The sequence below is a fragment of the Ooceraea biroi genome, chromosome 1 (genome assembly GCF_003672135.1).
Source record: "Ooceraea biroi isolate clonal line C1 chromosome 1, Obir_v5.4, whole genome shotgun sequence".
NCBI classification, from domain to species: Eukaryota; Metazoa; Arthropoda; class Insecta; order Hymenoptera; family Formicidae; genus Ooceraea; species Ooceraea biroi.
The window spans coordinates 6,780,418-6,803,746 of NC_039506.1; the positions used below are offsets into that span (position 1 = coordinate 6,780,418).

The 23,329-nt window shown below is 35.2% G+C and overlaps 2 protein-coding genes across 2 annotated transcripts; one reads left to right on the top strand and one right to left on the bottom strand.

The window, feature by feature from the left end:
• Nucleotides 1–656: 656 nt before the first annotated feature.
• Nucleotides 657–20,427, top strand: LOC105286756 (protein phosphatase 1 regulatory subunit 12A). Its single transcript, XM_026971735.1, is given in 26 exon segments — nt 657–1,815; nt 4,874–5,004; nt 5,143–5,261; nt 5,886–6,045; nt 6,242–6,386; nt 6,533–6,666; nt 6,744–6,889; nt 7,196–7,327; nt 7,546–7,628; nt 7,720–7,855; nt 7,941–7,955; nt 7,958–8,039; nt 8,372–8,506; nt 9,991–10,176; nt 10,995–11,126; nt 11,908–12,091; nt 12,526–12,664; nt 12,667–12,689; nt 12,879–12,950; nt 12,952–12,975; nt 12,977–13,064; nt 13,190–13,299; nt 13,534–13,605; nt 15,314–15,796; nt 16,156–16,476; nt 19,029–20,427. Coding segments are annotated over 26 exon segments (3,588 nt in total). The 5' UTR covers nt 657–1,566; the 3' UTR covers nt 19,116–20,427.
• LOC113562358 (glutamyl-tRNA(Gln) amidotransferase subunit B, mitochondrial-like) lies at nt 19,563–23,118 on the bottom strand. The gene is given in 13 exon segments (XM_026971702.1): nt 19,563–20,836; nt 20,839–20,923; nt 21,036–21,159; nt 21,228–21,300; nt 21,303–21,360; nt 21,429–21,617; nt 21,713–21,945; nt 22,020–22,058; nt 22,061–22,167; nt 22,270–22,442; nt 22,520–22,633; nt 22,712–22,859; nt 22,998–23,118. Coding segments are annotated over 13 exon segments (1,488 nt in total). The 5' UTR covers nt 23,015–23,118; the 3' UTR covers nt 19,563–20,708.
• Nucleotides 23,119–23,329: the final 211 nt, after the last annotated feature.

Here is a 23,329-nt window from a genome sequence, read left to right on the forward strand (position 1 = left end):
TGTGTAGAACCGTTTAGAAAATGCATGTATTGTATGACAATAGAAGGAAGAATGACAGATTGCTAGGCCGGTGATTTAGGGAGCCTCTGTAGAGAATCGATTCGTAATTCGTAACGCTATTGTATCTATTCTCTTGAATTTCATCAATTTTCTAACCACGTTACGTTGATAAAATCGTACTTGCGTTATATTTACAGCAGCATATAATTTCTGTCAACGATTGATTAGAGTATTTCTGAAAAAGTAATTTCGAAATCAATAATAATAATTTAATTAATAATAAAAAATCAGTATTTAAACATAATATATTTTTTATACATATAATAACTTTCGCTTTTATGTTAGTTTAAAAATAGTAACGTAATTGAGTCAATTCTATATTAAATCCTGAATTGTAATGAAAATTGTATGACTAGATAGCATAATTGTATATTCTATGCTACACTGTATTAAAAATTATACCGCTAATATACAATCATGTATAAATAATTATCAAATGCGTTTTTATCGGCGGTGAAGTTGTCTCGTATCTGCATTGATTACTAAAAATCACTATCACTTGGCCGCTTTTGTTTTCTCTACCGACGCGATGATCGTTTCTAGGGACACCGACGACCAATCGCGTTGGCGGCGGCGCGAATCGAGTTTCGAGTCGACTCTCGCACGGCACGCGAGTGCATGAGAGAGCGGCCAAGAATAGCAGGGAGCACGCGGGTCTATCTGTTCCGTAAATGAGTGCCTGACGGAGGAGGTATTCGACTGAAGGCGACTGATCGCACGACCGCTCCCTCCGGTGACCCGTCACAAGGCGAGACTCGGCGCGATCGACAAGTAAGACTCAAACGAGAACACGGCTCGCGCGCGCGCGAGTTCGCTCGCTCGTATATGGAGCAGACTCGCGGGAAACGCCTGTTTCACGTGCCGAATCGCGTTCGGTGAAGCGAGTGTGTGTGTGTGTGTGTGAATGGTGTGTGTATCGTATCCGTGTGCGGCCGTGCATGTGTATAGTGCAATCACCGCGATCGTCGCCGCCACCGCTGTCTTCGTCGTCGTCGTCGTGTCGTAGTTCTGTCTTACACAAAGAGAGAGAGAGAGAGAGAGAAAGATAGTGGAAGCACGAAGTTAAAGACGCGCGGTGAAGAACTGGAGAGAAGAGAGCAAGTGAGAGATAGAGAGAGAGAACATAGACAGATAAGTAGTTGGAGGGAAGGAGAGAAGGAGAGAAAGAAAAAGACGGACGAGCAAGCAAGAGCGAGTGAATGAGCGAGTGAGACCTCGCGCGTGTGCGTCCGTGTCGCGACGCGCCCGCTTGCATGTGTGTGCGGCCGCGCGCGTGTGCCAAGAAGCAAGAAGGAGCGAAGCCCGTGCGCGCGAGAAGACGTGAAGAAGCGGTCGTCGGAGCTGCTGGCCTACCGCCGTTGCTGCTCCGCCTGCCGCTGAGTGGAGGAGGAGGAGGAGCGCGGACGAGCGCTCGTGCGGGCGCCGTGAACGCGTCGTGCTTCTTATTACTCGCCGCCGCCCGCTGCCTCCGCCGTCGCCGCCGTCGTCGTCGTCGCCGCCGGGGCAATGTCTCTCGAGACACGTTCGAGCTCGGCCCTGTTCAAGCGAGCTGAACAGCTCAAACGCTGGGAACAGTCCGAGACGAATCGCGAGCCCGCACAGCCGCGCCAGGTCGCGCGCAAGATCAAGTTCTCCGCCGACTGCGTGTTCCTGGCGGCGTGCGCGGCCAGCGACAAGGAGGAGGTCGTGCGCCTACTGCAGAAGGGAGCGGACATCAACACCGGGAACGTTGACGGTCTCACCGCGCTTCATCAGGTAAGAGAAAGAAAGAGAAGGAGAGCGAGAGCGACCGTGCGAGACGCGGCGTCTCCGTCGGCATCCCATCGCTTTTGACAGCTTTCGGTGGGCTTGCGCGCATTCCGTGTTTTCCCTCGGAAAACGTCCCCGTCTCTCTCTTTCTTTATTTCTTTCTTTTCCTCTTTCTCCCGTGCTCCGTCTTTGCTGAGAACCTACGTAATTCCGCAAGATGGCTGCGGCGAACTCCAGCTGTCCGATTTCGAGTATCGTTCGCGGGGGGTTCGTCGCGATTTGACACATCGCATCGGTAAAATGAGCCAGCGAGGAGGGCTCGGCGAGAGACGTACCCAGCGCAGCGCGCGCTCGTTCTTGATATGATTTTACTAGTGCTGGTTTTACAGCACTACGACACCACTAATAGGCCCTCGCGACGAGAACGTAGTTACCGCGCCAACCGCGAACAGCGTTTGCCTTCCTCAACCGTTAATTACTGTTTACGTGTATTAGTGAAAAGAGGGGCTATTTTAAGCGGTAATATCTTGCTTGTGTAACGATAATCCTAACCTTACTGCGAGGCATTTTGACACACCGACTCGACTCCCACAGTTGAAAAGTTTACACAATTAGTGTCTCCGAAAAATAATTAATCTCTACTTTTTCTTCTTGCATTTGCTTAGCTAATGTTCCGTTAATTGCGTTTGTGTTTAATTTCAAAGTTGCGATATACTATGTGATTGTAATTTCAACTTGTGAAATTTTTAAATGTTTTTAGAGCAATATAGGAATATCAAATAAATATGAGTTTTTTTGCAGAAAAATTATTATATTATATGAATATGAAGTAAAGAATATGAAGTATAAAAATATGAAAAATATGAAAATTTTTATTACTTTGCTGTATACGAATGCATCATAACAAAGATCTTATAAATAAAATTGAAATAATATAGGAGAATCATTGATATAACTATTACTGTTATATGTATACAATTTCAGAACTATAATAACTTTTTCCCTGGGAATATTCATCCAGTTTTAAAAATCTCATTTAATTGTTTGATAAGATATGTGTTACTTATAATTTCATAGAGAATTTAATTTAATTTTTTAAGTAAAAGACAGCTTTGAATCTTCAACTTAACTTTTGAATAACCCTTCTATTTTATATGGCTTCGTCGATTACTATTATTAATAATAAAACACGTTTTATAATTTTATTTGTTTGCTATTATTCATGCTTGTTTATTCGGATATGTTATTGAAACAATTTATTTTTCTTTATAATTAAATACATGTATATAACTGCAAATTTTTATTCGTGTTTAAACATGTTAATCATCTCATTTTCAATTTAAATGTTGGAATACAAAGTGATTTCTGAGTCCAACATTTTCCAACATTAAGGCTTGATGCATGTAATTCTGTGTGCAATTTATCAAAATACAACTTACAATGCATCTGATTTGCATTTGTTTGTGTATTCGATTTGCATCTATTATTGCATTTCAGTAACTAACTGTACTTGCTTGTATGGTTATATGTACATATATATATTTACTTAGTGATTGTTTTAATTTCCTTAATATTTCTTTCACTTTGTGATAATTATGTGTAGATAAACCGATTACCAAAACATTTTCTAACTATAATCAGTATTAGAAACTGAAACATTAAATCATGTTTTCTAGCCAGAGAGAACATAGTCATGAATATATTTAACATTACATTTGTCTGTATCTAGCATTTAAGAATTAACTATAAATAATAATTATTAGTTATTTTGTCGAATTTTGACATAAAATTCAACTTGGTGATATAATACTTAATTGATTATGCGCTGAAGTTTGCTATGAAAGTCTTATATAGCGTGATTTTCAAAAAATACATAGCAGTAAGCATCGTATAGTGCCATTTCCTTCCTATACTGACGACTTTTTTTGCGCGTAGCAAGCTTTTATGAGCAACCTATTTCTGGGTGTTTCTGAAAGCCGGCGCAACTGGGCAATCCGGAACACCTTGTACATACATACCATAACGGTTATTACAGTATCTAAGTAATTAATGAAGTATATTAACGAGAAGGTCAGGCAATGTATAAGAATTTCTGTTGTGAAAACCGAATGATTATATTTGCATTACGTTGCGGAGAAATAATTATTTAAATGAGCAAATTCTGCAAAATAATGTAAAGTAACAATCTATGTGCATGGAATTATGAGACAATAATAAAAGATAATATTTGACGTATAACTCAAAATATTGTGCAAATACAAAGACATTTATGGCGATTTATTAAGATGATGACGGTACGGAATTATTCCCAGGTATTAGTAATGGAATAACATATTTTCCATAATGATATTTATCCGTTATTTAAGCGAAAAGGAAGTTAAGGCATTTCATGGATTTGCGAAAATAGAATGTGAAAATACATCAGGCATCAAATGCTATTTATAGTTCTCTGTTAGAAGTCACAGGCTGCAGCATCTGTGTTCAGTTTAAATCCTCTGTGTCTAGCAATGTTGTAACATGTGCCTAACTTTTTTCGCTTCGGTAATAATATCTAAATTGTACAAGTTTCTACATTAAATGACATGAAAAATGATTCGCGTTTTCAACATGCACTTAATCTGTACGGGTCGATTATAAACTTTTAAGTATCGATGACAATTATGATTGAATGACAAATATATCTTTCTATATTTTATGTTTCACGTAATTCTACGTTGAACATTTATAACATAAAATCTGTACAAATTTTAGAATTTGCATCGCGCACGCGTGCATGTGCAACATAATATTCTACATATGTGAAACACAAAGATGCAATTTGCGTTCTTCAAAAAAAGCTATTACACATTCGAAAATCTGATAACGCGTTTGTAATATAATGTCGATTTATTGCGACCAAACTGAGCAAAATCGGCGGCTGATGCCAAGAACTCGAAATATATCTTGCCAATCGTGCACGCTGTACATCTGTCTCATTCGGGTGCTCACGCATATTAATATAATCAGCATTTAGTGCCATACCCATGCTACATTTCGTCATATTATTATAATGATCATTAAATAGGCCTGTATTGACGATGACTTGGACATGGTGGAATTTTTGGTGGAACAAGGAGCAGATATCAATCGTGGAGATAATGAAGGATGGACACCCTTACACGCTACAGCATCTTGTGGATTCATATCTATTGCCAAGTTAGTACATCTTTTTCACAAACACAAAAGTAATATTTTCCGGCACAGTTTTTTAAATTTTTAAAGGATTTCGAGAAGAAGAATGTTGACCATCGTTTATCGTGTCAATCGCAATAATTAAAAAACATTCTTTTATAGATACTTAATAGAACAAGGATGCAATCTAGCAGCAGTTAACAATGATGGCGAACTGGCTTTGGATATCGCGGAAAGCGACGAGATGGAAGACATGCTGCAACAGCATATAAATAAAGCAGGTTTGTACTTATATCTGCGTATCCGCAGGATGTTCGAGACCTATTGCGTAAAACCTTTAATTATAGATTTCCGAGGAAGATCAGAGAAAATCTTCATCCCTAAGTATCTATGTTATATCCGTCTAACATTAATTTTGCGAGCAATCCAACTGTATGAATAATAAAAATAAACTAGTTTCTTTTATTGGTTTCTTATCAAAATCGATCATACATTTTCAGACGTTGTATATCTAAATTACATAGTACGTAAATATTTCAATTTTAAACCACGTGCACTAAATATACTTGAAATTCAGCATCTGATTGAAAGCTCGCGAGACGGCAAATCGCGTATTGGCAAGGATGTCCTCTTTCATTGACCTCTTTTCAAGAAGTTGATATAATTTTACATTGCAATGTAGCACTGAAATATCTCTTAACCAACGCTTACGTACGTACGAATTATTCGTATTTCGTGCATACGCAAATGCTGCTTGATTACAAAAATATTTTTTTAAGATACTGATATCAAACGTTTTATTTCCAAATATTTGGATTCACCATTAAAATTGCGCTTAAACTATTTTGCTGTCTGTAAAATATCAAATCATTCAGCAGAAACTGTATAATAAATTTAATTTGCAGGTATCGATTGTGATCAAGCGAGGAGCGAAGAGGAACGGTCAATGCTGAATGACGCGAAAGCTTGGCGGTCGGGTGCGCCAGGCAAGGATTCTATGCATCCTAGATCAGGAGCTACTGCACTTCATGTCGCCACTGCCAAAGGCTACATCAAAGTCATGCAGTAAGATACATTCATTTGTCAATTAATAATAAGAAAATTATTAAGAATACGCTACCAAGACAAAAAGAGAATATAAGTTATATTTTCGTGATACGTGGATGCATATTTCTAAAAAATTTCACAATCTTCTTTAACATAATAAATGCAGGTTCGAAGTTGGTTCTTTTTATTGAGCACCTTTAATACTTCTGTGCAGCATATTACTACAAGCTCGATGCAATGTTGATGCACAGGACTTTGATGGATGGACACCTTTGCACGGTGCGGCGCATTGGGGGCAACTAGAAGCCTGCAAACTTCTTGTTGAGAATGGCTGTGATATGGACATGAAAAATTACGCCGTAAGAGAATGAGCATTTATATATATACATAATTGTATACCCAGCATAAGCTGAATCTTAGCTCCAGGCTAATCCAGTTTGGATGTAGGCTGAATAGTGGTAGCGAGCACGATTACGAAATACTGTTATCAATAATTTGTTTCCAGGGCCAAACTGCTTTCGACGTTGCTGATGCAGACATCCTCAAGGCCCTCGAGGATTTGAAAGAGCAGCAAGCACTTATGATGAAAGAGAATCCGCAGACAAATAATAAAAAGCAATCATCTATACCAAAGAAACGGTACGTGATGAGACAACCTCGAACGATAACATGTAGGACGTTGATCATGTTTTAAATGTTGTTCTTAAATATCACAGCGTCTCAGTAAATACTGATAGTACAGTAGCGGTGCAAGAATCTGCAGACATCTTTGAAGAGGAAACACCAAATAAAGTTAAGAAGGTTGAATTGGAGATTCAATCGGACAAAGAAGATTCCAGCACTAGTACAAACAGTGATGTCGGTAAGTTCCCGCTTGCATTATGTCACCTCGTGATGTACAACCTAATCTCCGCACGTTTTCACGTTTTTTTTTTAAAGAAGTAATCATATTAATACGAAATAACTACGTATAATAACTGTCTACTCTGCAATCTCTGTGTTTATCTTTTATGTGAAAAGAAAGATAGAAAGAGGAGAATACACACAGAATAATCATGTTTTGCAAACTATCTTTTCGCAATCACCTATCCCAGTCCAGTTTTTGCAAATTTAATTTACATACTGTTAACTGTAATCTGTATTTCTTATAACATTGCTGCATGGACAGAAGCAACACGTGAAACACACATGGAAGAGAGTGATGGTGAAGGTGAATCTGAGACTAGCTCAGAATCACACTCTTCCACTTTCTCCAATCAATCTGATAAGTCTAACCACGCGACATGTCTTACAGATGACGGTAAGTTTGATCTGTAAGACTGTTTTTTTTTCTTTTTTCTTTTGTAATACGAATTGTCATTTATTATTATTATTGCATGTATCACGTCGGATCGTATATCAGAGTATTACGAAACTTACTGGATTGGTTTTTTTCTTTGAACAGTTAGATTTCAAATATTCTCTTGCCTCTTTTGAAAAACGAACAACGTGACGATTCTCCATTCATTTATTTTGCAGAAAAGAAAAATAGAGTAAACAAAGATGAAAATGTGTCCCATAGTCCAATATCTCCAGTCGAAACTAATAAAGTTCCTAATCAGGTAAAGTCGCATTTATATTTTAATAACGAGTTGTCTTAATATATACTCCGCATTTTCGATTAATCTTTTTATATATTATATTTCTCTCAAGGCTCCAATATTGCCTCCAAAACAACAGACTGATAATAACGAGGAAGGTGTCGTACCATCTTGGAGACGTTCAGGTTCCTTTCGAAATAGGATGCAAAGTACTGAAACTACTAATTCTACATCTACAAGTACGTCAAGTATCGGCTACGTTTTACAGCTTGCCGACACGCCGTTGAATCACTTTAATAAACTTTTATTTGTCCAATTACTACAGAACTCGAGATAAGGATAACAATATTAGATACCAACAGTACCAAACAAAGTTAGTGGAGAGCCTGAAGTGGTATTAAGAAGAACGCATAGTTTCGAAACGGACGAAAAGTAAGTCTAATTAAGATTCATACGCGTTCATTGTACCAATTATCTGTTTCTTTTTTTTGTTTTTGTTAAAATGTTACAGCTTCATTTGTAGCGTTTCCCTTTCTTTCATTTGCTAATGATACCAGTATCAAAGTATGTGCAAATATCTAATGCTATTAACAGTGGCGCTACGTACAACTAAGATATTGTGTTACGCATACTTCATGTGTCTGCATTAATTCCAAGTCCCCAGTGTTTCGTACTTTCGTAACGTATGCCTCTATACTATCATGATGATTAGTGTAGAGATATGCATTAGAGATATGCATGGCACGGTGATGCATGTGATGCAGGTTTTATGAGCAGTACTTGGCATTACGTGCCCGCATCAAGACGTTCTCCTGCCCTACCCTCCACCGCTGCAATGCAGCTACTCCTACTCACACCAATGCTACGACCCGCTCTGCATCTCTACGCGAAACACACAGGTACATGCCGCATGCTTCTAATCAACGTTTACAGTGCTTTTCTGCCGGTACAATATATAAACTGCACTCGTACATATATATTTGTCAGTAATTTATTAAACTCGCGTCCGACATAATCATCTTGTATATAACATTTTAAATATCGCAACGCATCACTAGTATTTTATTCAAAGATGTGAAACCATGTGAGAGAAATCTGATTTAGCTGTTTCGTCGACATGGGCTTTCAATGTGTAACCATTTATTGCCTGATTTTATGTACATGTAAAAATAATTCTTTTTTTTTTAGTATTATACATATAACACTTTCATGGCTAAAGTAAATGATCAGGTAATTCTGAATAAGTAAAAATTTATAATATCTGTATATTTTCATGAAAAAACGTTCTTGAAAATATGTAATCGGAATGTTGTAAAAATTTTTAATAAGACATAAAATTATTTTACTTAGCCATAGAAGAGTTAATAAATACAAATATATTTTTATTCTTAATTTTATGCTTTTTGCGAAATAGTACAAAGTTGGAAGTTCGTTGAAAGTTTTTACTCAAAATTGTACACATAAAATAACTCTGGGATAGATGGCCATGATATATGGGGATGATAGATGGGAGAGAAAAGGCAGGAAACATATCTTGTTTTTAATGAAAAATCTTTACAAAAATAGATTAATATTATATTAATCTATTAGTATTATACTTTATGGTCATCTTTCCTACATGTCAAAAAGAGATGACTATAAAGTACAAAGTTGTCACTTAGTTGGGCAGCCGTAAAATTAATGTAACAGTAAACAAAAAAGAGGGAAGAAATAATTTTAGATTACAATTAGGCCTAAGCACACTTGTTATATTTTTAGAAAAAAGATTTTGATAACAGTTGTTAATAGTATCTATTAGATCTTTTTCTGTCTATTTTCTACGAGTATTTAGATATATATCTGTTCGCATCTGAAATGAAGAGAGAAATTTTGTAAAAATATATAATAATAATGATAATAATTTCTCTTAATAAACTATTCTGAGCTACTATGGCTATTCTCCCGATTATCTGAGAGAGATGACCACAGCACTTCATAAAACATAGCGGGCACTGCACGTGGAAACTGCACGACGTCAGCTAGATGCGGAAAGCATAAATAAACTTAAAATTTTGGTTTCTGTTAGTTCAAGCTAGATATTTCTAATACCTGTGCGGGAATAGTACATACAAGAAACTTTTCAGTAGACGATAAAGTTTAAAATAAGAATATTTTCACAATTATTATATTTTTTTCTGGAAAACGTTAAAAACCCTCCTGTTACAAATATAAAAGTTCACCAAATGAGTGATAACACAGCTGTGCGGCCAGTAGCGAAATTAGAACGATTGGTTATCTCTCCCCTATGGTCATCTATTCCTCAATTATCCTTATTGTTGTATATATACAGTTTATTACTATAAATATAATTTCTTTTTAATTATTTATTTTATTCTTACTCTAGAAAAAAAGACGTGAAATTAAATTTGGAATTATCAAGACTGCCACAAGGAAGCAATACACTTTCACCAACATCCGCATCCAAAACATTGGCATCGAGTTTATTGTCATCCATCACAACAACTACCACTGCCACAACAACAACAACAACAACAACAACAAGTCCTATTCCAGTCAATCAAATCCGCAGGTAAATAAAGTTTTATATTAAAGATACGCACAGTTATTACGAAACACTACTACTTACTAAAAAAATGCTATTTTTATATCTAAATACATTTCTTATCTTTTTTACAAATAATATTTTTAATCTATTTCTAACAAGAGATTGATAGTGGATTGCAGTATTTCATCATCTCGTGAAATGCGTGAAAACAATAGCTGCGAAATTTATATATTCACTCTTCTGTTATCATCCCGCAAAATCTCCAAGTTTAGTTAACATTAAATCATTCTTTCACAGTATTTTACGAATATACATTATTTGACTTCAGTTCTTACCACATAAGTATAAAAATTCATGCTTCTAGTACTCGAGAGTACGTTTTTAATTATCCAAAGAGCCACGTATAAAAATATCGAGAGAAATGAAAAAGTTCTAGCCCTTAGAAATTTTTTCTTTTTCCGAGGAGTTCTGAGTTGTTGATATTATTATTTTTTATATTGCCTAGAGTTCTCTGCTATTGAAAATACCGTAAACTCAGAAATGAAAAGTTCTACCCCTAGAAAGTTTTTCTTTTTCCGAGGAGTTCTGAGTTGATGATATCATTATTTTTATATTGCCTAGAGTTCTCTGCTATTGAAAATACCGTAAATTCAGAAATGAAAAGTTATATCATTATATTTATATTTTTATTGGTCACATAATTGATACTTGACGGACATTTCCCAACGCACGGATCCTAAACACTTATTTACAACATTTAAATATATTATTACATGTATATAATTGACATCTATATACTCACATTCTGTATTGTGCGTTATAATATTAATGTGGCTGGGTAGTGTTCAACCAGTGGATGCTGCATCTACAGTTGTATCGAATACAAATAATGCAGTAGCAACTGCTCCTGGAACTCCCACTACACCAGGAGGGAGCAAGCTAAGTCCAGGAAATATCTTCAAGAATTTCTTCAAGTGGGTACTCACTGCTCGGAAGATCCTCCTGAAATATTGTGTGATTTTTGCCTATATATATATTATATATATATTTATATATATATATATATCTTCAGATGTTTATAAATATGACTTACGTTAATTTGCTGGCAGTAGCATGAACATTTGTTTTTGCAGTGTGATTATTCCTTTTATTTGCCTTAATCTACATTTGATACGATAGTTATTTCATTACAAGCAGCCACACTTTTCGATTCGGTCAGTTGCCCAAATACTACATTTCCTCGTGGTCGACAAATGGACACACTGCCATAAATAAAAATATTTTACTTGATCCGCGACGTTAAACACGTAAAACGGTACTATAATACGTGCAACGTGATTCATTTCATTGCAAAAAAAAGTGGTGTTCTGCAAAAATTACTCAACAGTCCTCTGGATTTATCGATTTGACATTAAGTATTATGCTTCTTCGATTTTGCGATAAGTTAAAAAAGTATGATACTTTTCTACAAGGAAGAAACTGAAAACTCATACAGTAATATACTTATGATATACCTAAAACAAAAAGAACGTATCAGTTATTTTTTACAGGGGTGTAGATATGTACTTTTGTGCTGTTTTATGTGAAGAGTTTTTGCTTACAGATTGTGTTAAAGATGCTTACTAAGAGTATGTTTTCACTGCACAGAGATAAAACAACTTGACAGTACACATATATTATGTACCTTCCGCTGCAATTCCGTTGCAAAACTGACACTCTTATATCTCATGTGTATTATTGTGTGTGTCTGTACAGATCCTTCGTTCCGCCGGTGCGCGATGAGGAGAGCGAGACCCAGAGGAAAGCCCACGCGAAGAGAGTGAGAGAAACCAGAAGATCGACTCAAGGTGTAACGTTAGATGAGATCAAGAGCGCGGAACAATTAGTGAAGAAGAAGCAACAGAACAACGAATCGCCGGTTTTAACGCCATCCACGCAGGTAGAATCAAAGATTTTATCGTCAACGACATTATCGTTAAAAACTGTCTTATCATACGATTAGAGAAATCACTGTATGAACTGAATCACATCTAAGAGTACTCTTTTTGAGTGAATGTAGAATAGCAGTAAGAAAGGCATCTTCAGACATTAATAGTGAATATTAAAACGTAGTGCGACATTAATAATTGACTGTGATCAATTTAACGACGATGACTTCCATAAAATATCTATGTTGTTTTACATCGAAAGTATATAATATTTTATTTTTTATTATATTCTAGTAAAATAACGCGCGCGCGCGCATGTGTATCTGTGTATCTGCGCGTGTACGTGTGCGTGCGTGTGTGTGTGCGCGCGCGCGCAATTGTGTGCCATTTAATCGTGATCCAGCGATTTATTCACCTTTTTTTCTTATTTTTTTAAATAATCCAGCCTACGACTACTACTACTACTGTCAGCAATACAGCTTCGATCACAGCTACAATAACAACCGCAACCTCGCAACCTACCGTTACTACTGCGAATAAAGTCTCTGAGGAGTCTAATTTGCCTGAGAGACGACCATCTTGGCGTTAAGGGTAGACAATGGAAGCAAGGTGCGCTTACAAAATCATCTTTTTATTTATGCTTTACTTCATGAATGTTCATCCGGTCGTTGTCTGGTTGTCGTGTCGATGCGCCGCAATTCGATGGAGGATAAAACAAGATTTAATCGATGGATGGGAATGTATTATACGCATGTATCGTTAATCAAGGTTTATAATATCATGAATTTTGTTATCTAGTTCCAGTTAGAGGATGCTAATAATAAACCAGCTGATAACACAACGGCCTACATGAGAAGACCATCCGGTGGAAACTGGTATACCTAGACCATCGTCCGGCGCCAGTAGAGACTATTGCCACCAGTAGTACAGAAACTACGATTACCTTACCACTTAGGAGATCGTTGAAGCAGCCTGATGATAAAGGTGAGAATAATTAATGCAACATAGAAAACACAAACGTTTATTTTTATAAAAATTTTGATAAATTGATGCGTAAAATAAATAACTATTTGTACAGAAAGTCAGAATCCTTTTCATATATGTTACAGAGCAAGATAAGGAAAATGACAGTAGGAACGCACAAGCTACGCAAGCGGTCATTCAAAGGAGACGTCGGCCTAAAAGGAGATCAACAGGTGTTGTCCACGTGGACATGGATGTTAGTAACATTTTTGTAATAAGACTATATCTGAAAATGTTATTTATTTGTCGAAATGCTCTAGTTTATATTACAAAAGATATAAAAGAGAAAGTATACATATTTAAAAAGCTGAGAGATTTCACACTGTTTAATTGTGAGAAATAATTAAATAAAGAAAATTATTCTACAGAAAATTAAGCATACATACACATGCAGATAGAAGCGTCTAAGATCACTTTTGATTTTTTACAGGAAATTGATCCTGAGAAACAAGATATCACTGCAGGTGGAGACTGTGATGATTCCAAAGTCAATCACAATGAAGTGAGTAATCCATCTTTTATTCAGAATATTGTTACGCAGTATAGATGCAAATATTAACAAATTATTGAATACATCCTTCACGTAAAGCAAAATTGAAAATGTAAAACGCTGCCTTGTTACAAAAATTAGAAGTTACTTGGTTTAAAGTAAATTGCGTACAGAAAGAGGAGAGAGCGAGAGAGAGAGAGAGAGAGAGAGAGAGAGAAACATATTACTGCGTGATAGATGGATACTACCGCTGATCTAAAATATGTCGTTTCCCTATTTACTGGCCTTCAATTTACAAAAGCTTTTCTGACGCCAAAGCGTCTGTCCGAATTTCAATTTACGAGTCTCTTGCCACGAATTTACCACGCGCACGTGCCAAAAATCCAAAATTGGATAACGCGCAATTGAATGACGCAGAGAGAGAGGGAAACACAACGTTCGCAAATCGGGAAGAATCTACGATGAGCCATCACTTTATTTTGGCCTGAATATATCGATAGATTCCTCTTTCATGTTAATCTCATGATTACTTTATTGAAATATTGAAAAAATTCAAGTTACTCGAAAAAAATCACGCTCTTCTCGACGTAGACATCCAAGTTGTGCAATCCCGGAAACTCACCCACTCAAAGTTTCACCATAACTTTCTCGCTTACGTCGTGTAGCGAGTACGTATGGCTTTCCGTGGGCTACAGGAACTTGATACTATTTTTAACTTCTTGAAAGAATAACCTCTGTTCCATGTATTCTCGACAAAAATAGTTCAGCATTCGATATTCTGTCACGTGCATTCGACAAATACGATGTTTGATATAAAAATACTAAAAAAAATTATCACGACTGACGTCAACTCATATATAACATATATAATTTTACTTAATCCTCCGGATATCCCTCCACTTTTTCATGTAGAATTATCGGAGTGGTTCTAATAAATGACAGGACTTGAATTATAGCAAGGAATTATCTTGTATCTGCGCGATTGAAGCGAGAAAGAGATGAACATTGTCCGAAGCGTGATCTAAAAGTGTTCTATCAATGGTCGGGATACAATGTGATGCTTTGACATTTAAGATTCGTATAGATACCGTTTATTATTGCTCATGAACACCGCTAAAACGTTTAGTCTTTTGTATATCGATGACAGACAGGTCGTTAACGCGTGCGCCTATATAAACCTCATGTGGGTGGCTACCATTACCTAATATTATGAAATTTATCCTCGCGCTGTTATTCGATCTAAATTTATTCCCAGCATAAAATAGCACACGTATCGTAACATATTATTTATAAATTAACTTGTCCGTAAATTATTTTTGAGCTACTATGCATAAAACGTTATTAAAATTGCGATACAAGCTGCATTTATTCTCTAAAACATACAACCTTGATATTTGTCTGCGTCTCTGCGTGCATTCCAAAAATAGCACATAGTAGTGATGCTTTAAAGCAAACTGCCCCGATGTCCTGGGTTTTCCTGGCCAGTCTCCGTCAGTCTATCATCCGCTGTCCGCGACGTTGAGTATACACACTTCGCTCTAAAAACCAAAAGCGCGTTGTAATGCATTTAAGATATTGTGGACTATAATAAAGCTGTTCGCAATCGTTAACGTGGCAAATAACGTGTAGAAATTTAGTGAATTTCACGAAGAAGTCGCCGATGTTGTAGTGATTTATAATAATTTTGCACGTGACGCAAACCATGTCTTCATACAGAAAGGGAACGCATACTAAGCCAACAACAGCTGCGGGCTTAAGAGCTCAAGCGTCAACAAATGGGCAATCAATTTTTGGAAACAGGTCACGGATCGGCGGTTTGCTCTCGTTAAATCAGAATAATTTAACGTATAACACGGGCTTACTCGGCACAAAAAGTCCAAATCTGTTTTCCGGTTCTAGTTTTCTGAGTAAAAGTAAGAGTAGCGATTTATTTCGAAAGAATCCGTACACGAATAGCTCGAATTATCAAAATCTCTTCACGACATATGGTGGGACAGTAACGGGATACGGTGGTATGACTTTACCCTCTCATACAACTGTCAGTCCCCTGAATCTGAGTCCATCTCCTAGTTACAACTATCTAAATGCTCGCCCACACATGCAAAAGACCGAGAGTTTTAACAGATCCAAAATAAAACCGAGTCTTAGTATCAGTTCGAGAAGTTCCAGTCTGCAAAGTTTGACTAGTTCCGAGGGATATGCTGTAAGCAAAAAATTCCTTGATATTTATTCTAGTTCTATATTACGCTATAATACTTTAAAAAATTGTTTAAAATTTAAGAAATGTTCACTCTCTCTCTCTCTCCCTTTCTCTTTTTCTATCATTATTTAAATTTTTATTATTAATTATTAATTAATTAATTGTTATATTAATATTAAAATACATTTTATACACAAACATAAATTATATGAAATTATCTATTATATTTTATATTATCTATTATATAATATTTGATACTAATATAATATATAAAATTTATAAAAGTTTTCTTAAAAATAAAAATGTAAATGATATATTTTGATAAAAAATTAATGGTATTTAATATTATATTTGTGTTTTAGAGCGGCAACGATCGTTCTGGGAGAACTAATAGATTAGGTTCGATATCTTCGTTGTCGGAAGCATCATCAGCGCCAATCAGACTAAAATCCAATAGCTCCGAAAACGGTGAATTAGATTATAAAAAATTATACGAGGAATCTCAGGCCGAGAATGAAAGGTTAAAGGACAAATTGAAACGTTCCGATGAGCAACTAAAAGAAGTCAGACATTTGTTGGAGAAGGCGCAAACCAACCAAAACAAAGTAATACTTTCCGAGGCAGAGAAAAGGGAAAGGCGAGCCATGGAAAGGAAACTTTCGGAAATGGAAGAAGAATTAAAGGTAAGCTTAAGTCCTTTGTATTTTCTTCGATATCAACAACTTATTTGTTATTTGTGAAAGCAAATGAAACGAATGCTTTCATACATTGAATTAAATAACGAGGAGGTTGGACACATTTGTTCTTTATGATTTTATGTGTACGAGCACATATACCAGTACATATATATGTATAATGTATGTGTACTCACAAGTTTTTTAGTTAGTACACACTGTCATCTCTTTTTTTCTTATGTTACTGTGTTTGTGGCAAGGGAAATAGCAACGATCATTTTTGTATGAAGACCCCGAGTGCTTTTGCGCTTTTTCTTACCTGCCAATTTTGTGGCGCTTTACTCTCTTTCCGAGTCTCTCAGATTGGTATTTGGTTTTTCACGCGGGAAACATTGATTTTCGTCAGTTTTCCGTTATTTTCCCCGTTGAATTTCGCTTCTGAAAAACCCTGGTAAAGTTTAGTGGGAAATTATATGCGGTTTATTTGACTATGAATAAAATGCGAATTAATTGTATGCTTTTGGCTATTATGGGACTAGCAAAAGTAGTGGCGGGATTTTAGGCTAATTGTTTAACTGTTTACAGCAATTACAAAAGCTCAAAGCTGAAAATGAGAGATTGAAAGCCGAAAATCGGGCACTTACCCGCGTCGTATCCAAACTCACCAATACTAAATAGGTAAAGGACACAATGACAGCATCTGCGTTAACGATAGACATCATATCTCACGTACATTAATTAATTAATTAATTAATTATTTAATCGAATGATTAATTACAATTTTGTGTTCTGACCGCCAATATTAAAACTGAAACGATAATACTACTCATCTATTTATATCATACATATGATTCAGCTTTGCAAAGTGCATTCCAATATAAAACGCGATCGTTAATAAATTTTTAAATGAAATGATTGTACCAGCTTATTTTTATGAAACAGAGATTTCAGGTTTGCTGTAATACACACATGTCTCATCCTGAGTACTATGATCAATATTATACGATCGCATATCTTATTATTTGTGTGATACTAATAGCACTTTTATAGCTCTGCAATATATATCTACGCGATTCTTAACGATAAACGTATATAATATTATATGTACGTATAACGGCTATCTAAGATCGTACAACGACAAATCATAGTGAATGATCGCGACTGATTGTGTGATGCATGTTACAAATGAGTCACTTCATAATACATTTACTAAAAAAAAAATATCGCACAAATCTTAACAAGAAATAAGGGAACGCAGTCTGTCATTTATTAGACATATGGGAATGAACATACATTTCTTATTTTTAACTTTCGAAAACCTCCCTCCATATGTAAACCCACCATTCGACATGGAGCGTAACATCTATAAACTGAATCCTATATATATATCACCGAGCACTAAGAATTAATCATCTTTGGCACGTTTTCCATATGGAAAAAAAAGAACGAAGTTATGACTTTGCAGCTGATTATCCTTTTCGGTTTATTCATCTTAATTGCGACTGTGTGAGAGTACTGAATTCCTGAAACATATTCGATTATTAATTTAAAATCAACACTCTTACGACACTGTATTAACGTAGATCTTCACCTCTTTCTCTCTCAAAAAGCATGTTAAATGTTAAATTGTTGCATTTTCATTGCACTTTACTTATTGACATAGATCTTTACTTCTCGAAATGATCAGCCCACGAAGTTGACAATTAATTTCTCTTTAACTGTTATGTATAATGTTGCATACTTGTCGTTATTATTCTTCTCAGTGGTATGCATTAGAAAGCTTTCGTGATCAACAATATTATTTTGTAGTGTTCTGAAAATGCTCAAGAAGAAAGAATGTAGCAAATAATTACGCGATATTAGTTGCAACTGTAAATAACTTAAGATCGCTCCCCCATATATCCACGAAACATCCCTGAAACTCGGAGTCAAAGTATTATTTAATTAAGACTACATTCTTAAACTATCTCTTAATTAAGCTTCACTTAGATTGTATATATCCGAAGAAGTCCGAAGATGAATTATCTTCCAAGCAACTAGAAACTTTATTATAAGATATTGTCTATATAGATTTAGTGTATGTAAAGATCTTAAATTTAATAGTTTCAGATTTTTCTATAACTGTTTATAAATAATTCATTTTCTTTTTCTTTTTTTTTTAAGCTAATGCAATATTGATCGATTAGATGTAAATGATTGCTACGAAGAATACTTTATGTACAAATGCAATAATATTCGAAAGAAATAAAGTTTATGATTCTGCCGTAAATAATACGCAGATCGTAAATTGACAAAACGCTTCTGCTATTCACTGTCATCTTTAAGTTCTTTTTATAATACTCGAACATCTCTTTTAATTCCTGCTAGAATACGATATCCGAGTACCTTAACGATTTTTGGTTGCAGTAATATTTGTTGCCTCTCTTTCCGTTTACCTTCCTATGTTTTGTGAGCACTTATATATTATTCCGTCTATAACGGCATTATCTCCTTATATTCCTCTGTATGATGTTACGTTTTCGATTAGCACATAAGAATTAGCGTGACATTTTTTTTTCTAGGTGATGGACCAACTAAAATGCGAAAATCAGAGGCTAAAAGATGAAAATGGTGCCTTGATCAGAGTAATCAGCAAATTGTCCAAATAAATCTTGTAGTCTCAACTGCACATCGCTGAAAAATTTTAAGTTGTACTACAACCATATATATATATATATATATATATGTATGTATGTATGTATGTATGTATATATGTATCTTTCTCTCTCTCTCTTTCTCTCTCTCTCTCTCGAATGATTTGCTTTATCTATAGCAGCATCATCATTATCGCTAGTATTCTTACAAACGCGCATCATGCTATCGACGAATTTATATTTTTGTGCTAGTAATTTAACTTATTCCAATGATGAGATCAGTTAATCGCATGGCTGTGCCAAAGGCGAAAAGAGATACTACTCCTATTTCTAGACTGTGAATACTTGATCGTAAAAGACTTAGAGGAATTTTACTTTGTGGAATTACTTTTTAATGTCTTAAGGAGGTGAATTTTATAATTCAGTATATATATATATATAAAAAGCCAAGCCAATGCTTTATAGTAAACGGTTTAGACTTACTTTAAATCGATTATTAGAAAAAGGAAAAAAAGCTGTTAATCTTTACGGACAGTTTTCTTTTTTAACAAATCACGTTATCGATGTTGATTCTTTATAAGGATATTTTGTAAATATATAATAGACAATGGTGATGTGGCATTTTAGTAATTGAAACAGAAGTTTTACCCAAGGCAAATACTCTGACTGCATACAAGTAAATCCGCAATAAATCATTAAACAAATGAGTCCGTTTGCATTACCGAAGCAATAAACGAATATCTGTTAGACTTAACTAAATTAGGTGGTAAAAAAAAGTAATCAAAGAACATGACTTTTTCAAATGCTACTCAAGTGGCCTTTCTCTAAAGACTGCAATTTATAAATCTTTCCATCATTGCCATTTTCGCAGTATACACGGAATTTGACGCATATGTACGGGAGTAAATGTTTTTAATTACTCTTTAATAATGCAGTTTTCTTATATAATATCACAGATGATACGTAAAATATATTTTAGACATACCAGAAGATTTTTAATGTCCTTAAAACTAAAAACGCTGAAACGCTGCTATGTGTTAAAACTGCAGCCGTGGCTTCAGTTTGCGCTGTTGGTGTGGTAGAATCTGTGTTATTATTTTTAACTATTTGTCCAATGTAAAACGCATCGTTACCTATTATTTTCTTGTAGCAACACCAATAATGGTTGCCCAATAAACTCCGGATACAGACGAACTTATAAATATTGGATAATGGAATGTGTAATTGACAGTAGGCATGTTTTTTAATGATATTATTGTAAACAATTGTATAAAAAAAAAGGATGACTCAATGTAGTTATTTCGTAATGAAGTTTATTAGAAAATAACACTTGTGTAAATATTTAATATATATAGTCTTTACATGAACCTTACTTTTATTATTTATTGTTTCGCTAGTTTAAGCCACACACTTATATATACATTACATATTTGTTTATAAACATTATATATAATGTACGAAATTGATCAATGCACCAAGTGTATTTGCTTGAAGGTAAGTAACTAACCAAATTATGTTTATATTTGAACAATTTATTCAAATATGCAATACATAAAATTATAAAATTAATTTTATAGATCTAGTATCTATATATCTATTTACAATTTACTACTTTAATAATTTTTCCATCATTTTTGCAACAGCAGCCATATCTGCACGTTGCTCCGTGATCTTTGCAATTTCTCCCAATAATGCATTAAGCAATTTCTTTTTGCCATTTTTATATGCCGATACAATTTTGGATTTTTCTCAATAACTCCCAAGCATATTTGTTCTAGTTGTTTCTCATCCGATATCAGAAACCAGTTGTGCTCCTTAACGATCTATACATAATGAACAAATGGAAATTACATACGTTATGTAAGTTAAGCAATTATTAAATGTTTCTTTTCTCTGTCAAAACTGTATATTTTTATTAGAAAGATAGAATTTTACTTCTCTGGGAGACTTTTTACAATCAGTTGTTAAATTGTCCAAAATCCTCTTTGCCGTTACTAAGTTGATTAATTTGTCTTGTAACAAATTAATTATCTGACCAATGAAATCTTGATGTAGTATACTGTAAATTTATAAGGTGAGTGCTTTTCAATTAATATTAGTTTGCTGTAATAATAGAAGTAACCTTACCAAAACTCGACTGTTAAGTCATTTTCGTGAATAAAAGTCAATACATTCATGACGAGAAACTTGGCGACTAATGGGGATCACAGTTCTCATTTCTTATTATCTCGTTAAATAATTTTAATAATGCAAGGTCACTCTAAAAGAACATGAAATTTTAACGTACCGTCTTTTCATATCTTTTAAATAATAATTATTTAGATTTACCATTAAAGATACTACTATTTCCGGCGGTATTTTAAAAGCATCCCTCAATCTTTGACGTATCTGTTCTGGCAATTCAGGTAATTGCTTCTTCAATTCTACAGCATCGACCAATTTGTCCTTATTCGGTAAATCTTCTCTGACATGTATACGTAAAGGTGGCAAGTTCGTTTCAGGTATAAATCTATAATCCTGAAAATATTCTTTTTTTTACAACAAGTTTAACAATGTAATAATCCGCGAGTGCGCGTTAAGAATAATCTCGCAAAATAAAAATCTTATATTACTTCTTTCTCTTCTTTCTCGCGCATAAGAACGGTCCTCTTGTTTTCCGCATCCCACGCCCGGGTCTCATTAAATATCTCACCGTTGTTCTCAAGAACGGAGATATGCCTACTTATTTCGTATTTGATAGCCGCAGCAACGGCGCGCACGCTTCCAATGTTCTTTATTTCCGTCCGAATGCCCAGATCATTTTGGTTACTTACAGAAACATTGGCATCGACACGAAGTGCTCCTTCTACAATTCAAGGATCGTAAAACATTACACATTAGTTGTACATTAGTTATAATTAAAAAAAAAATAGTTCCAACCTTCCATCTTGCCACTGCAAGCACCCAGTTGCTGTAAATGAATACAAGCTCCTTTACAAGAGCAGCGGCTTCCTCACCATCGACCAAGTCGGGCTCAAATACGAATTCCATCAACGGTATCCCGGCACGATTGAGATCGATGAAACTCCTGTAGAAGAGTCAATGACAAGAATTAATCGGAATGTTTCAATTTTTTGCCTGAAATTAATTAAATTAAACAACTGGACAGAAATTTATTGCTGCCAGATACCTTGCTGCATCTTCATCGTGCAAACTTTTACCGCTGTCCTGCTCTATCTGGATCTGTTTGATCTTAGAAGACTTCAAGTATGATGATTTATGAATGCCTGGAGTGTACACGTGAAACTTAATTTCTCCATTGACCGCAATGGGTTGCCTCTGTTGAGTGATTTGGAATCCTGCCTACACAAATCACGACTGATGAAGGCATGAATGTATAATATGTTTTAAGTTCCACAATATTCTTACAATATACTCACGGGTAAGTCCGCATAGAAGTAGTGTTTCCTCTCGAAGAAGGAAATCTCGTTCAGCTGGCAGGACAATGCCAAGCTCGCCAGCACCGTCAATTCCACGCATTTTCGGTTCAACACCTGCAATATATTCATATCTACAATAATAATTAATATTTATTGCAATATTTTGTGTACCATTAATTGTCAATTGCTTACAGGCAATGTTCCTGGTGTTGCGCAGTCGAACAATGAGACACACGAATTAATCGCACTGGCAAAGTTAGTAGATGCGCTGGAAAATAATTTCGATTTTGTTGCAATTTGAGCGTGAACTTCCAAGCCTACCGTGGATTTCCATTTTTCCCTAATAAAAAAAAACGAGAGGTTAGAACTAACAATTCGATTGCAAAACACATTTTAAGCTGAAGCATTGGAAGCATTCATTGGCTCGACATATAAATAATTTCATTAATGAAATAGTAAACTATAAAATTTTGTTTACACGTAAATATCCGTCATAGCCTAACCTCTCACCGGACTTTCGCTTCTTTTTGAATCTTCGACGACAAGAACCGCCGTGAAAGATCAAGATTCCGTTTTTTAATCCATTTGTGTGCAAATATAAAATATGCTTGCTTCTTGGGCAACATTTTTGATTGTTTTTTCAACGTCAGGTATCAAAATTCTTCGTACAGAATACAAAAGGGACAGTACCAGATGCCAATCGCTCTTGACACTAATGGACCACCATTTTGGTCCGACATTTCAGACATTCATCTATTCCACTTGACGAAATGCGATTTGATCTTCTTTTTATGGAAGCAAGACTTGCGA